Below are 16,948 nucleotides of genomic sequence, written 5' to 3' on the forward strand. Positions count from 1 at the left end.
CAGGACGTGACATTCTGACTCTTATGATCTCCTTCACTAAAAATCCTTTTAAAAGGAAATGCAGTTTTATCGTTTATAGACTCAATACATATAGCAGTATAAGCATGTCAGGTCTAATTTTGTTTTTGTAAAAAAAAAAAAGAAGACTTATAAAGTGAGAAATAAAATGTGCCAAGACGTGACGAACACTTTTTTAACATTGCAGTAAATTCCAAAACTCTAGCTGCTCTCCTGATAGAATGTTTGCTTATTGAAATACACTGTTTAACACAATATCCAGTCTATTTCTAAAGGCTGTATAGCAATTTACTTTAAAAAATATTCTTTATGGTGTAACGTTTACTTTTTAAAATTTCAGTACGAGCCAGGAAGTGACTTTTTGTTGAGTTCACTTCTACAACTAATAAATGATATGTATATCAAATACTACTAATGAAACACTATTAGTTTATGAAATCAAAGATATTTACTTGTTTTAAGTGTTTTTATCATCAAAATATGTGCATAAAGTCCTAATTAATTGAACTGTTGTGCAGCAAAAAACAAATTTGTTCTCATATAATATTCATATAATATACTTTTATAACCAGGGACCAAACTGTCAACAACATTGTTTATCCTGATATTGCTAGGTCTGGTGATTTTTGTCTTACCTTTACGATACATGTACAAACTAAAAAGATGAAGTATATAGGTATAACTTTGGCTGCGGCATCAATGTTTACATTTAGCTCATTGATTGTACAAATGTAGCTATATACATTTCTTATAAATTACATGTCCTGCATCAGTATAGCTTCATTTATAGTTCTATCTACGAATGTTCACATCAGTGCATGTCAAAATTAGTTTTTCAACTTTATTATTTTAAAATTTTAATTTAAGTTTCGGAAGTTTAATTTGTTTTAATGTTTTAAAAATATTTTTAACATGCATTGAGATAGATATCTACAGATGCACTATCAACGACACTGAATAAGTTTATGGTAGGCCAGACATTCAATTCTGTAGAATTCTTCTTTGCAATTTACCATATATTTTAGAATTAATATATTATTATATTTTACCTTTTGTTGGTATTTTTATGATCATCTGATTTCATTGGAATTCAAAATATGAACTCCAGTCAGTACAGAAATGATAGTTTTTGGACAGTTTCTTCTTTCTGTTCATAAATCATTATCTGACAGGCCAAACTGTCAATAATGTATATTAATATAAACTGTTGATGGTTGACAATAGCAAAAATCTCAACGACACAATTGATTTGAATTCCATCAACCCAAGTTTATCTTCCACATGTATTTTTATCAATTACATCCTTCACTGGAGAAATGTTGGTTTATATATATTCCAGTTCGTGTTTGGATACCTGTATCTGCCAAGGAATAAACTTCAGATTTTAGCAGCACATTGTATTTGAACAATTCATTGACACAATATTTATAGTATGTGTACACCAGTTTAATTCACAAAATGGAACATTTGGTATAAATACAATATTCTTTAAAGGCGTATTGTCACAGACCACTGAACTATTAAATAGCCTAACAAAGTATTACCTAAAAATATATAAATTTGATTTGTCCCTATAAATGTACTTTATTCAACCATCTACGTAGCCACTATATTCCACTTATTAATGATATTTCGTAAAAATAATTGAATTATGGCAATGGTCTATAATTCAAAAACTAATATTATTGACAGGGTTGACATGGATTTCATTCCATCATGGTTCAGTTAAGGTGATGTGATAGCTAGATTAGGTTTCCAAATATTAATGTAATTTTCATTTGTTATCCATTTTTAGAGAAATAGGTTCTTAAATCTCTGACAATATGCCTTTAAAGTGGTGGATTATCAATAATTCATTGTTTGGTCAAAACATAGAAGCATATAATTAATTGATAATAGTATTTGTGTATCTACATAAATCCATGTTAAATATTCGAACATGCTCCCCCGAACGTCCAGTTTCTCCGTTCCCGATTCTTGATGGTGAGAGCAAAAATATTGAAAATAAAAGTAATTTCTTTCAGGTGTACATGTGCATTATCTAGTCAGTTTTGCCAATGTCTCTATATAGAGAGATATAATACATTTTTAATCTTTATTCAGTTTAACATGCCATCTTGAATTTATTTATACTTGGAACATTGAGAAGAAGGAGAATTAAAAAGGATTTTTTTCTTCTGAAAAATAGTTTTTAAATAAAACTAACTTTTATATGTCGAATCAGCCAGGATGTGACATTATATATTTTGAAAACTACTTTAATATACTAATTATGATATGAAAGAAGGGAAAGTAGTATTTTCATATGCAGTATATTTTAGATATGATGTCCTGATACCTAAATTGTAAATTTGACATAACAGTAATGAAATACCACCAAAAAACAAATGTCATGTCCTGGCTTACAAAAATTATTTTGTTAAATAAAACCGTCATTAAAACCCATAAAACAAAAGTAAATTGGCAATAAAAGTATATTTGTATGTGCTTAAGGGTGTTAACTTTAAGCTATAATGTTTAACTATATCTCATATCTCTATCTGTTCTACTTATCTCTATCTCTATCTTTCTATATCAATCTATCTATATATCTATCTTTCTAACTTTCTATATGTATGTATGCATAAATATCTATATATTGTATGTATGTCGAGTTTGACTGTTACATACATTGATATGACGATCTATTGCGGGGGTGGGATGTGGCGGGTATAGGCACGCCGACCGGTTGCTTCGGTCTGAGTCAAAGTTTGTTGTTAAAACTTCTGAGAGTACACTGGTGACAAATGATGTTTGTTGTCAAAAGAAAAGAAAAGAGAAGAAACGTGTGCAACAGAGAAGTACAATTTTGTGTGAAACTAGTGGTGTGGTATAAACACCATGTTTTGTGTGTGTGTGTGAAACTAGAGATGTGGTATAAACACCATGTTTTGTGTGTGTGTGTGTGTGTGTGAAACTAGAGGTGTGGTATAAACACCATGTTTTGTGTGAAACTAGAGGTGTGGTATAAACACCATGTTTTGTGTGAAACTAGAGGTGTGGTATAAACACCATGTTTTGTGTGAAACTAGAGGTGTGGTATAAACACCATGTTTTGTATGTGTGTGTGAAACTAGAGGTGTGGTATAAACACCATGTTTTGTGTGTGTGTGTGTGTGTGAAATTAGAGATGTGGTATAAACACCATGTTTTGTGTGTGTGTGTGTGTGTGTGTGTGTGAAACTAGAGGTGTGGTATAAACACCATGTTTTGTATGAAACTAGAGGTGTGGTATAAACACCATGTTTTGTGTGAAACTAGAGGTGTGGTATAAACACCATGGTTTTGTATGTGTGTGTGTGAAACTAGAGGTGTGGTATAAACACCATGTCTGAAACTAGAGGTGTGGTATAAACACCATGTTTTGTGTGAAACTAGAGGTGTGGTATAAACACCATGTTTTGTGTGAAACTAGAGGTGTGGTATAAACACCATGGTTTTGTATGTGTGTGTGTGAAACTAGAGGTGTGGTATAAACACCATGTCTGAAACTAGAGGTGGTATAAACACCATGTTTTGTGTGAAACTAGAGGTGTGGTATAAACACCATGTTTTGTGAAACTAGAGGTGTGGTATAAACACCATGTGTGAAACTAGAGGTGTTGTATAAACACCATGTTTTGTGTGTGTGTGTGTGAAGCTAGATGTGGTATAAACACCATGTGTGAAACTAGAGGTGTGGTATAAACGCAATGTTTTGTGAAACTAGAGATGTGATATAAACACCATGTTTTGTGTGTGTGTGTGTGTGTGTGTGTGTGAAACTAGAGGTGTGGTATAAACACCATGTGTGAAACTAGAGGTGTGGTATAAACACAATGCTGTGTGAAACTAGAGGTGTGGTATAAAAACCATGTTTTGTGTCTGTGTGTGTGTGTGTGTGTAAAGCTAGAGGTGTGGTATAAACACCATGTGTGAAACTAAAGGTGTGGTATAAACACCATGTTTTGTGAAACTAGAGGTGTGGTATAAACACAATGTTGTGTGAAACCAGAGGTGTGGTATAAACACCATGTTTTGTGTGTGTGAAACTAGAGGTATGGTATAAACACCATGTTTTGTGTGAAACTAGAGGTGTGGTATAAACACTGTTTTGTGTGTGTATGAAACTAGAGGTGTGGTATAAACACCATGTTTTGTGAAACGAGGTGTGGTATAAACACCATGTTTTGTGTGTGTGTGAGTGAAACTAGAGGTATGGTATAAACACCATGTTTTGTGTGTGTGTGTGTGTGTGTGTGAAACTAGAGGTGTGGTATAAACACCATGTTTTATGTATGTGTGTGTGTGTGTTTTTGTGTTGTTTTGTTGTTTTTTGAAATGAGGGGATTGTGTTGTTGTTTTTAAAAATAAAACACGTTAAAATCATCACCTATGGGAATTTAGTTGGAACCGGGGGGCTTTGGTCATATTCTATATAAATAAATATTAAAATGTGGCCTCCCTAGACATTGCGCCCCCCTCCCCTCTCCCCTCCCCTCTCCCCTCCCCTCCCCTCTCCCCCCATCTCCCCTCCCCCTCCCATCTCCCCTCCCATCTCCCCTCCCCCTCCCATCTCCCCTCCCCCTCTCCCCGGCAGCGATTGAGCAAACCCCTCTTCCGATACCGTTCCTTCGAGCCTGGCTATATGGGTTTACAGTAGGCCGAGTTCCCCTATAACTGTCGAAATGTCCGTCTTGCTCGTTGACGGCAGATAACTCGAGCTACCTTACAGCTAAACTGGAGTTCTCTCGCTTGGACCACAGTGGTGTTAAACGTGCTCTTCTGGGAAAAAGACATACGTCATATAAAACTACAAGGAAGTAATTCACATGTTGGCCGGACATTTTGAAGCAGGACGAATTCGAAGGTATGTTCACGTTTTTTCAAACTAATCATGTCATCAGTTGTCCAGTCTGTTTCTTGTGTTCTGTCGCTTCGTTCTGCTAGCGATTAATTCGTTGATTTTATATATAACTTACCAGTTCATGTCAAATAACTGGAGGTCAAACCACGGGGTGCAGTACACGTATTGATTTCCCAGTAGTCGTAATGATGTCGTACAGTAGTTATTTCAAAATCTGAAACGTGAGCTGCATACAAATTACAACAGGCTTGTAGAGAGGGGTGGTTTTGTGGATCGACCCACCCCCATCCTTTAATTATTAAATATATTTTTCGTGGAAGCATGACTCAATGTTTCAAACTCCCATATTATAGAAACTTGACACGCCACAGTCTAGAACCTCTTGTGTATTTTATATACACGACCGCCATCTATAGAGCCTTGGCAAGATATTATTTCATGACAAAATAAAGGGGAATTCGCTTAAATAAAATAATACACGATCGGAACATTAATTCATGAACATGAACGATTTTATTGTATTTTTTATTATGATTTTTTAAACATTTATTTTATTTTTATTTATTTATTTGTTTATTATTTTATTATTACTTTTTATTATTATTAATTTGTTAGTTGTTGTTTTTATGGAGTTATGTGCACAGGTCCACTGGAGCCGCGTGTACAGGAATTTTAGCAAGGGGGAGTCGAGACTGAGGCGAGTAAAGTTTACGGAAGAAGGGGGGGGGGGGGGGTGGTCGAGAAAAGAAAACAAAATATGCTTGACCAGGTGGTTGATTGAGCAATTTTGTTATTTTTTTTGTTTTGGTCTTATTATTTGGGTGGTATTTTGTTTTCTGTTTATTTTATTCTTGTTTTTTCTTAATTTGTCTTAATTTGTCTTTTATTTTGTCCGTTTTTTTGTTGTTTTGTCTTTGTTAAGTAGTTCCCTAGTAGTTAGGGAGGGGTGGGGGTGGGGGTGGGGCGTAGTCTGTGGTACAGCGCTCGCCTAATGGGCGATCGATCTAGGATCGATTCCCTTCAGTGGGCTATTGGGCTTATTGTCGTAGCAAAGGCCTTAGTAGTATGTACTATCCTGTCTGTGGGATGGTGGATATACAAGATCCGTGGCTGCTAATCGAAAAGAGTAGTCCATATGAAGTGACGACAGTGGGTTTCCTCCTTCAGTATCTGTTGATCCGTAACCATATGTCTGACGCCAAATAACTGTAATTAAAATGTGCTGAGTACGTCGTTAAATAAAACATTCCTCCTTCATTAATTTACATCTAAATTGCAGTTATCAAATTTCAAAGGTAAATATATATGTCTATTGGCTTACGGGTTCCCATTTGTGTAGGGCAGACTGATTTTGTCCGAATTAAACGAAAACGCCTACATCTTGATGACGATATTTATTCATATTGCCATTACTGGTATACAGGGTTACAAATGAAAAACAATGAATTTTTATCAGGATTACAACTAATATTGTGGGTAGAATGATGCAAATACATGGTCAAATTGTTTTAGGCCAGCTGATTTAGCCACAAATTTTAGGATTTTCTCCAGCACTAGCGGATAGTCCCCCCCCCCCCCCCCCCCCCCCAATCTGGTACGCTTATGGTCCACCCTCTCGTCTATATATTATTTATCGGCATTGAACACTATATTATAGAGGTTTGACAACTACACAGTAACTGTTACGGATAGTGATTGGTCACTACTTTGAGAGTAGTTGGTGACGTCCTAGCAATTTGCTTGCCGCACTTGTCGATTAAAAGGCCTGCTACATGAAATAATGTGGTGGTTTGCGTGGTGGTGGTGGTGGTGGTTTGTGGTAAAGTAGGTGGGTGATGGGCGGGGTGGTGGTGTTGGGGGGTCGGGTGGTGGTGGTCATGGAGTAGGAGTAAAAGAAACATTATGCAATTGTTTAGCGGGGATCCGAGAGTAGTCTTAGCATTACTGGTAGAAAAAGGTTATTTTTAGTTTTAATGCACCGTGCAATTTGGCTTATTTGAAATATGACTACATACAGCGAAATAACCCTTGAGTCGTGTTTATTTACGGCAAAATTCACTTTTTAAAACATTGACGTAGTTCACGCCCTGCTGTTTAGTGTGTACGGAGGGGTGGTTTTGTGGATCGATGCCACTCCACCACCAATTAATTTTATTTTTTATTAAATGTATCTTTCTTGGCAAATGAGGACCGCCTATAGACATGGCATATAATTAACAGTATATTATTTCATGACAAAATTCTGGCGAATGCGCTAAAATAAAATAATAAACTGTTATTTCTTATTAAGATTGTTTAACATTGATTTGATTTTCAATTATTTATGTGTTGGTCTTTTTTGTGTGTTTATTATTTATTTATTTATTTATTTGTTTCTTTTTCTTTTTTCTTTGTTGTTTTTAAAGAGCTACATATACATAACCACTGGAGCCGCGTGTGCAGAAATGTTAGCAGGGGGGTGGAGGGTCCGAGACTGAGGAGAGTGAAGTTTACAGAAGAAAAGTGGGTATGGGGGGAGGGGGGTAGGGGTGGGGGGACATGATTCCCCTGAAAATATATTTGGCAAAATATTTATTTTTTGGCTTGAACGAGCATTTTGTTATTTATTTGATTTGTTTTCTTCTTATTTTTGTGTGTTATTTTGTTTTTTAATTTTTTGTTTTTATTATTATTATTTTTTAAATTTTATTTTGTTTGTTTCTTGTTGTTTTGTCTTTGTTAAGTAGTTCTCTGACGTAATTATTTAACGGGGTTTGGGACTTAGGTCAGTGGTACAAGACTCGCTTGATGCACGATCGATCTAGGATCAATTCCTGTAAATGGGCTCATTGGGCTATTTGTCGTTCCAGCCAGTGCTCCACAACTGGTGTTACACAGGCCGTGGTATGTACTATCCTGTCTGTGGGATGGTGCATATAAAAGATGCCTTGTTGCTAATAGAAAAGAGTAGACCATTTATTCATATTGTCATTACTGGTATACAGGATTGCAAACGAATCACTACGCATTTCTATTACTAATATTGTGGGTAGAATGATGAAAATACATCGTGAAATTGTTTCAGGCCAGCTGATTTTCCCCGAATATTTCTAGTTTTTTCACGAATTTGAGGATTGGCTAACGATATATTTACCTATAATGTAAAGACCTAGCTAATCGTGATTTCGCTGTTTAAAATGTTTCTGTTACTAAAACAGTCACATGTATAAGCTTATTATAATTTAGTACACAATTTTATTATGTTTAACAACTCGTCTTCATTGTTTTTGTTTCGGTTTACCCTACTTCGCACAGGACGTTCTCTTTACACCAAATTTAAAATCGTTTTGACTATGTGGTTATTCGGGGGATGCCCGTCACGTGATATAAATTAAACAAGACGTCAAACGTGAATACTCTAAATATATAGTTTTTTCTTCTCATATATATGGACCATCGTCATAATTCAGTTATTTTTACAAAACATTAATAATAAGTGGGATATGGTGGTTATGTAGATGGTTAAATGATGTACTTTTAGGAACAAATCAAAATAATACTTTGTTGCGCCTTTAAGTTTGCAACTTTTAATTTTAGAAAATAATGATTCACTACGTAACCGATTGTCTTTTCGCGTAAACTTGTGTAACTGACAGGTGTGAACGTAAAGTAACGTACCTTGTTTTTGAATCGTTCGGGAACTGCCCCTAAGTCATATTGTAACATAAAACCAGTTTATACTGTGTATGACAGACGTTTGTTGATAATATATCACGGGAAATCAACTGAATGGATTTAAGAGTGTAATATGCTATATTTTTAGTATAGTACCAGTACATGTATCATTTTTGTCTCATATATTTGCAGCAAAATGAATTTGCATTTTAACATTAAAATTAGGTGCATTACTACAATACTTGACCGGCCTCGGTGACGTCGTGGTTAGGCCATCGATCTACAGGCTGGTAGGTACTGGGTTTGGATCCCAGTCGAGGCATGGGATTTTTAATCCAGATACTGACTCCAAACCCTGAGTGAGTGCTCCACAAGGCTCAGTGGGTAGGTGTAAAACCACTTGCACCGAACAGTGATCCATAACTGGTTCAACAAAGGTTATGGTTTGTGCCATCCTGCCTGTGGGAAGCGCAAATAAAAGATCCCTTGCTGCCTGTCGTAAAAGAGCAGCCTATGTGGCGACAGCAGGTTTCCTCTAAAAAACAGTGTCAGAATGACCATATATTTGACGTCCAATAGCCGATGATAAGATAAAAAATCAATGTGCTCTAGTGCCGTCGTTAAATAAAACAAACTTTACTTTTACTACAATACTTGTTCTGTTTCAGATCTGAAATAATGGATCGTACTAAAAATAGCATTCTCCAAAACATCCACGAAGAGATGGTCAAAGGTACGTTCAATGACCTTGACATTGTCTGTGAGAATGGGACAACGAGTGCAAACCGCTTGGTCCTGGCCGCGATGTCATCTTACTTCCGGGCAATGTTAACATCAGACATGACAGAGAGTCGGACGGGCATCTTAAATCTGCCCACGGTCTCAGTGTCGGTGTTTCAGGATATTCTCAAGATGTCATTGTGTTCAGTGGATCTTGTAAACGAAGACAACTGTGTCAAAATGTTAGACGCAGGCGAAATGATGCAGCTTGATAATGTCAAAGATCTGTGTCATCGTTACCTTAAGGACGGTCTCGTGCTGAATATTGATAACTGTCTACACTGGTGGAGACTTATGGACCGCTACAATGTTCCTGATTTGTCCAACAGAGCAGTCTCTTATCTGACAGAACACTTGACCGACGTTGTTGAAAGAGAAAGCATTGTTCATTTGTCAAAGACAGAAATTCTAGAAATATTGTCTAAAGATGACTTGAAATGCAAGGAAGATGTAATTATGAAAGGTGTCATGAAATGGCTTGAAGCAAATACCCCAGATGCAGATGATGTAACACGTATCTTTGAAATGATCAGGATTGATCTTGTTGATCAACAGTTCCTCATTGAAAATGTAGTTTTTTCAAAATTTATTTCTGAAAATAACTCTGTTCAGCAAATGATAAAAAAGGTGTGGCGTTCAGGTGTTGTGACAAAAGGTTCAAACAGCAGAATTCATAACAGGCGTATAGATCTCTTTGTTTTACAGTACAACAACACTTCACTTCTGTCTTGCTTTACATCAGAAGGGACATGGGAAGACGTTTCACCAGCTCCAGTAGATCCTGGATCTTGGTATTCAGCAGCAAGACTAGGTAACAAGATCTACATCACTGGTGGTGGCAGTAGAGGAAAATGTACGCTCATTTATGACGTCTGTAGAAGAGAGTGGAAAACAGGTCCAGATCTCGAACAACAACGTTGTTATCACTGCATGGCCACAACTAATTCTAAACTGTATGCAATTGGTGGGGAGAACAGCAACACGATTGAAGAGACGAGCGAGAGTGGAACACGCTGGCAGGTTGTTGGAGATTTGAAACAGAATAGAGAGCATGCATTCGCTGCTACAGTTGGAAACAACGTTCTGGTGATGGGTGGACGGAGTAGAGGACGTGGATCAGATGTTATCCAGTGTTTCAATACAGCGACTCACTGTGTATCTAACCTCAGCGCACGTTTACCATACAGATCGGTGTGTGTGACAGGTTCGGTTCACCTCCCTGATGTATATCTGCTGGACGGTGATGAAAATGTGATGCACGTCCAGGTCACTGACAGTGATAGTGATATCAAGATACAAGTCAAGTCAACAGCGAAATGGCGATCATTTGAATATTGGTTTGGCGTGTTATGGCAGAACGGAAGCTTGCTGTCCTTCAGTGGCTTCAACACTAACTGCGAAATTAGAAAATACAACCTGGCTGAAGGGAAAGAGGACAACATTACTTTTATAAAATCAACCAGACGTGGTCGTGTGTATGGTGTTCTGCCAGTGTATCATAAAGCATAAGAGATTTTGAGTTGAGTTTATTCTGGGGCATAACATTGTTTGTGTATTTAATCTGACTGATTAAGTGGATCTCTTCCTATTAGGATCTCAGGCTTTAAATTCTGCACAGAACATTATTAGCAGTTTGATGAATTTGTTCACAAAACCTGTAGAGAAACAGAAATTTGATTTAACACAAAAAAAATAAAAAAAATAATAATAAAAATAAATAAATAAATAAAAAAAATAAAAAATTCACCAAAATTAAAATGCCTTAAGGAAATGTATTCAATTCTTTCTCGAATTATCTTTTTGATTGATAAATTATATTCGCTGAAATCAATTTTAATTCGTATTTGGCGATTTTGCTACCAAAGGCTAAAGACTGGATCGTGCATCACTTTGACTATAGTTTGGTATGCAACTGGATTATGGCTACGTACCTATAAACCGGGGGAAACGATTTAATTTAATTTGACTAGTTCTAGGTGTTTAAAGCTGCTGTCACTAGTCACATTGTTATAACAATGTTTGCTAGTGCAAAAGACAAACATAACAACACTTTTTAATAAACTCGAGCTGGCGTGTGTCTTCACAATAAACGTACATCGTGAAAAACGTCTTGTAATTTTGAAGACAATATTAATGGAAAGGTATCTTGTCAGTTATTTCCCTTTATTGGATTGGATCCATCTCAAAGAGAAAACAAAGAAAAACAATCGCACTGTACGGAGAACTTTCGTTTAAGAATGACTGTTTGCAACACAGTGCACTGTGTGCATTCACACAGGTATAAATTCAGTGTTTAACGTATGTGTATAATCAAATAATGTGCGTAATCAAATCATGTATTATTGGTTGTATGTGTAAAATATTGACAAGTTTTTATTTCTGTGGAAGATTTTCTTGTTGGTGTATGTTCCCCTTTTTTTATTTTAAAATTAACAGTAACCATAAACATTATGGTTTGTATGGAAGGGGAGCAAGCGATGTGATAAGGCGTGTCACTGGTATGGACCACAATAAAGTAAAGTAAAGTTTTGTTTAACGACACCACTAGAGCACATTGATATACTAATTATCGGCTATTGGATGCCAAACATTTGGTAATGCAGCAAGGAATCTTTTATATGCAGTTTCCCACAGACAGGAAAGAACATACCATGGCCTTTGATCAGTTATGGTGCACTGGCTGGGATGACAAAAACCCAATCATTTGAATGGATCCACTGAGGTGGTTCGATCCTGCGGCGCAAGGACCTCGAGCGAGCACTTAACCACCTGAGCTAAATCCCGCCCCTCGGATCACAATAGGGAGATCAGCTCTAAATGGTTAAATATTAAAATTAGGCAATAATGAAATAAATCGTGGACATTTATACCCGCTCGCCCTAGTTTTTATATGGACAGACAAAAACAAGAAACAAACCCCAACAAGAAAACAAAAACAAACAGCAGCAACAGTAATAACAAACCCCCATAATATTATTAGAATAATTGTTCGATGCGCGGTATTTCCATTATGTTGTATACATTTTGAGGGGGAGAGAGAGAGTGAGTGAGTGAGTGAGTGAGTGAGTGAGTGAGTGTGAGTGAGTGAGTGAGTGAGTGTGAGTGAGTGAGTGAGTGTGTGTGTGTGTGTGTGTGTGTGTGTGTGTGTGTGTGTGTGTGTGTGTGTGTGTGTGTGTGTGTGCGCGCGCGTATGTGTCTGTGTGTGCTATTTAAACTACTGGTATTGGAGCATGAAAGTAAGATTTATTTAAATTCCATTTTTCTTTTGTATTATTTAAACCATCCACTGATATTATACGTTAACTGTAAGTACAAATGCTGTAAATATATTTTAAAGCTAGTTTTGGTGTTTGAATGTAAACTATGAGAGACTAGAATACAGCATTCGTGGCTGTTAGACACCCTTACGGTCCCTATGGTATGTGCTACCCTGTCTATGGGATGGTGCATATAAAAGATCCCTTGCTGCTAATCGAAAAGAGTAGTCCATGAAGTGGCGACAGTGGGTTTCCTCTCTCAATATCTATGTATTCCTTAACCATATGTCCGACACCATATATCCTTTGATATATGATGTTACCATGTGTTACACCTTGTATATATTAAAGGTATCACGTGTAATGTTTATAAAGTATGTGTCATCATATATGATGTTAACCATGTGTTACACTGTGTATATATTAAGGGTCTCAGGTGTAATGTTTATAAAGTATGTGTCATCATATATGATGTTAACCATGTGTTACACTGCGTATATATTAAGGGTCTCAGGTGTAATGTTCATAAAGTATGTGTCATCATATATGATGTTACCACGTGTTACACCGTGTACATATTAAGTGTCTTACATATAATGTTTATAAAATGTGTGTCATCATATATGATGTTACCATGTGCTACACCGTGTATATATTACGGGTCTCACATGTAATGTTTATAAAGTATGTGTCATCATATATGATGGTACCATGTGTTACCCGGTGTATATATTAAGGGTCGCAAGTGTAATGTTTATAAAGTATGTGTCATCATATATGATGCTACCATGTGTTACACCGTGTATATATTAAGGGTCTCACGTGTAATGTTTATAAAGTGTGTTTTATCATATATGATGTTACCATATGTTACACCGTGTATATATTCTGAATGTTTATAAAGTTTGTCATATATGATGCTACCACCGGTGTATAAAAGGGTAAATGTTTATAAAGTTTCTCATATATGACTCATATGTTACACCGTGTATATATCTTTCTTGTATATACCCTCACTAGCCACTAGCAATTAACCATCTTTTAAAGGGACATTCCTGAGTTTGTTACATTGTAAGATGTTTCCGACTAATAAAATATTTCTACGATTAAACTTGCATATTAAATATATGTTCTTGTTCAGAATATCAGTGTTTGTATATTCAATGTGTTTCTGGTCGTCTTAATATTTGTAAGAAGCCCCAACTGGATTTTGTCTTGAAATAATTTCGTACGTACAAAAAAACTATATTTTAGGAAATAAGATGAAATTTAACCTAGTACAAATATCAGAACAATCATAAACACGTTTAATATATAGCCACTAACATTTTATGAAGAAAAATACATTTTATATGTAATTACAATCGTTAAGAAGTCTCTGTTAGTCGATACTATCTTTAAAATTACAGAAAACTAAGGAATATCCCTTTAACAGAGAGTCTAGTCAACCGAGATCACTGCTGTCTAGCCAGGAAAGAAGGAACGAGCACATAGATACTGAGAGAGGAAACCCGCTGTCGCCACTTCATGAACTACTATTTTCGATTAGCAGCTAGGGATCTTTTATATGCACCATCCCACAGACAGGATAGTACATACCACGGCCTTTATTACACCAGGTGTGGAGCACTGGATGGAACGAGAAATAGCCCAATGGGCCCACCGATGGGAATCGATCCTAGATCGATAGTGCTTCGGGCGAGGGCTGTACCACTGAGCTACATTCCGCACACGTGTACGTGGACTGCGTGCCTGAACCTCAAGTAGATATAAGCACGAACGTCAGTTGTAATTAAGTGTTTTCTCGCTGTACCACTGAGCTACATCCCGTACACGTGTACGTGGACTGCGTGCCTGAACCTCAGTTAGATATAAGCACAAAAGTCAGTTATAATTAAGTGAAATAAGTGTTTTCTCGCTGTACCACTGAGCTACATCCCGTACACGTGTACGTGGACTGCGTGCCTGAACCTTAAGTAGATATAAGCACGAAAGTCAGTTGTAATTAAGTGAAATAAGTGTTTTCTCGCTGTACCACTGAGCTACATCCCGTACACGTGTACGTGGACTGCGTGCCTGAACCTCAAGTAGATATAAGCACGAAAGTCAGCTGTAATTAAGTGAAATACGTGTTTTCTCGCTGTACCACTGAGCTACATCCCGTACACGTGTACGTGGACTGCGTGCCTGAACCTCAAGTAGATATAAGCACGAAAGTCAGTTGTAATTAAGTGAAATACGTGTTTTCTCGCTGTACCACTGAGCTACATCCCGTACACGTGTACGTGGACTGCGTGCCTGAACCTTAAGTAGATATAAGCACGAAAGTCAGTTGTAATTAAGTGAAATAAGTGTTTTCTCGCTGTACCACTGAGCTACATCCCGTACACGTGTACGTGGACTGCGTGCCTGAACCTCAAGTAGATATAAGCACGAAAGTCAGTTGTAATTAAGTGAAATAAGTGTTTTCTCGCTGTACCACTGAGCTACATCCCGTACACGTGTACGTGGACTGCATGTCTGAACCTTAAGTAGATATAAGCACGAAAGTCAGTTGTAATTAAGTGAAATAAGTGTTTTCTCGCTGTACCACTGAGCTACATTCCGCACACGTGTACGTGGACTGCGTGCCTGAACCTCAAGTAGATATAAGCACGAAAGTCAGTTGTAATTAAGTGAAATAAGTGTTTTCTCGCTGTACCACTGAGCTACATCCCGTACACGTGTACGTGGACTGCATGCCTGAACCTTAAGTAGATATAAGCACGGATATCAGTTGTAATTAAGTGAAATAAGTGTTTTCTCGCTGTACCACTGACCTACATCCCGTACACGTGTACGTGGACTGCGTGCCTGAACCTCAAGTAGATATAAGCACGAAAGTCAGTTGTAATTAAGTGAAATAAGTGTTTTCTCGCTGTACCACTGAGCTACATCCCGTACACGTGTACGTGGACTGCGTGCCTGAACCTTAAGTAGATATAAGCACGAAAGTCAGTTGTAATTAAGTGAAATAAGTGTTTTCTCGCTATATATTGACAATGTTTTAAAGTATGTATCATGTATCGTCGGTGACCTAAATGGGCTATTTCTCGTTCCAGCTAGTGCACCACGACTGTTGTATCAAAGTCTATAGTATGTGCTCTCCTGTGTGGGATAGTCCATATATATTAACCGTTTTCTAAATTGTGAAGGAAGGAAATGTTTTATTTAACGACGCACTCGACACATTTTATTTACGGTTATATGGCGTCAGACATATGGTTAAGGACCACACAGATATTGAGAGAGGAATCCGTCTGTCGCCACTTGATGGGCTACTCTTTTTGATTAGCAGCAAGGGGTCTTTTACATGCACCATCCCACAGACAGGATAGCACATACCACAGTATTTGATCTACCAGTCGTGGTGCACTGGCTGGAGCGAGAAATAGCCCAATGGGCCCACAAACCTTGCGTTTTTTAGGTGCGCTTGTGCGATCGCGCTCGTAGAGCGCACGTGATTTCAATCTGGCAAGTGTGAAAAAGAACGCACGTTACACTTAACAAACAGCGCACGTAAAATAATATATATTGATTGCCACTATTTACCGAATTTAGCATTAGCACCGGATTGCACATCCCTCTGGTTTGCTCACCACTTCCGACCTGCAGTAGCACCGGATTGCACATCCCTCTTGATTGCTCACCACTTCCGAATTGCACACTATCACAGGATTATATCTCCCTCTGGATTACACACTATCACAGGATTGCATCTCCTCTGGATTACACACTATCACAGGATTGCATCTCCTCTGGATTACACACTATCACATGATTGCACCTCCCCTGGATTACACGCTATCACAGGATTGCATCTCTTCTGGATTACACACTATCACAGGATTGCATCTCCTCTGGATTACACACTACCACAGGATTGCATCTCCTCTGGATTACACACTATCACATGATTGCACCTCCCCTGGATTACACGCTATCACAGGATTGCATCTACTCTGGATTACACGCTATCACAGGATTGCACCTCCTCTGGATTACACACTATCACAGGATTGCATCTCCCTCTGGATTACACACTATCACAGGAGTGCACCTCTTCTGGATTACACACTATCACAGGATTATATCTCCCTCCGTATTACACACTATCACAGGATTGCACCTCCTCTGGATTACACACTATCACAGGATTGCATCTCCTCTGGATTACACACTATCACAGGATTGCATCTCCTCTGAATTACACACTATCACAGGATTGCATCTCCTCTGGATTACACACTATCACAGGATTGCATCTCCCTCTGGATTACACACTATCACAGGATTGCACCTCTTCTGGATTACA

The 16,948-nt window shown here is 37.5% G+C and overlaps 1 protein-coding gene across 1 annotated transcript; it reads left to right on the top strand.

Annotated features, from left to right (window-relative positions):
• Positions 1-4,863: 4,863 nt before the first annotated feature.
• On the top strand, positions 4,864-13,482 carry LOC121385760 (kelch-like protein 3). The gene is made up of 2 exons (XM_041516529.1): positions 4,864-4,906; positions 9,226-13,482. Exons 1-2 carry the CDS (start codon positions 4,869-4,871, stop codon positions 10,844-10,846), a joined length of 1,659 nt encoding a protein of 552 aa, XP_041372463.1. The 5' UTR covers positions 4,864-4,868; the 3' UTR covers positions 10,847-13,482.
• The last annotated feature ends 3,466 nt before the right edge of the window (positions 13,483-16,948 follow it).

This window comes from Gigantopelta aegis, chromosome 12 (genome assembly GCF_016097555.1).
Source record: "Gigantopelta aegis isolate Gae_Host chromosome 12, Gae_host_genome, whole genome shotgun sequence".
NCBI lineage: Eukaryota > Metazoa > Mollusca > Gastropoda > Neomphalida > Peltospiridae > Gigantopelta > Gigantopelta aegis.

Excerpts from the sequence above, each read along its gene's own strand:
- LOC121385760 (XM_041516529.1), top strand. The coding sequence starts at position 4,869 with ATGTTGGCCGGACATTTTGAAGCAGGACGAATTCGAAG. Across the intron at positions 4,907-9,225 it reads GAAGCAGGACGAATTCGAAG|ATCTGAAATAATGGATCGTA; the intron begins GTATGTTCACGT and ends GTTCTGTTTCAG.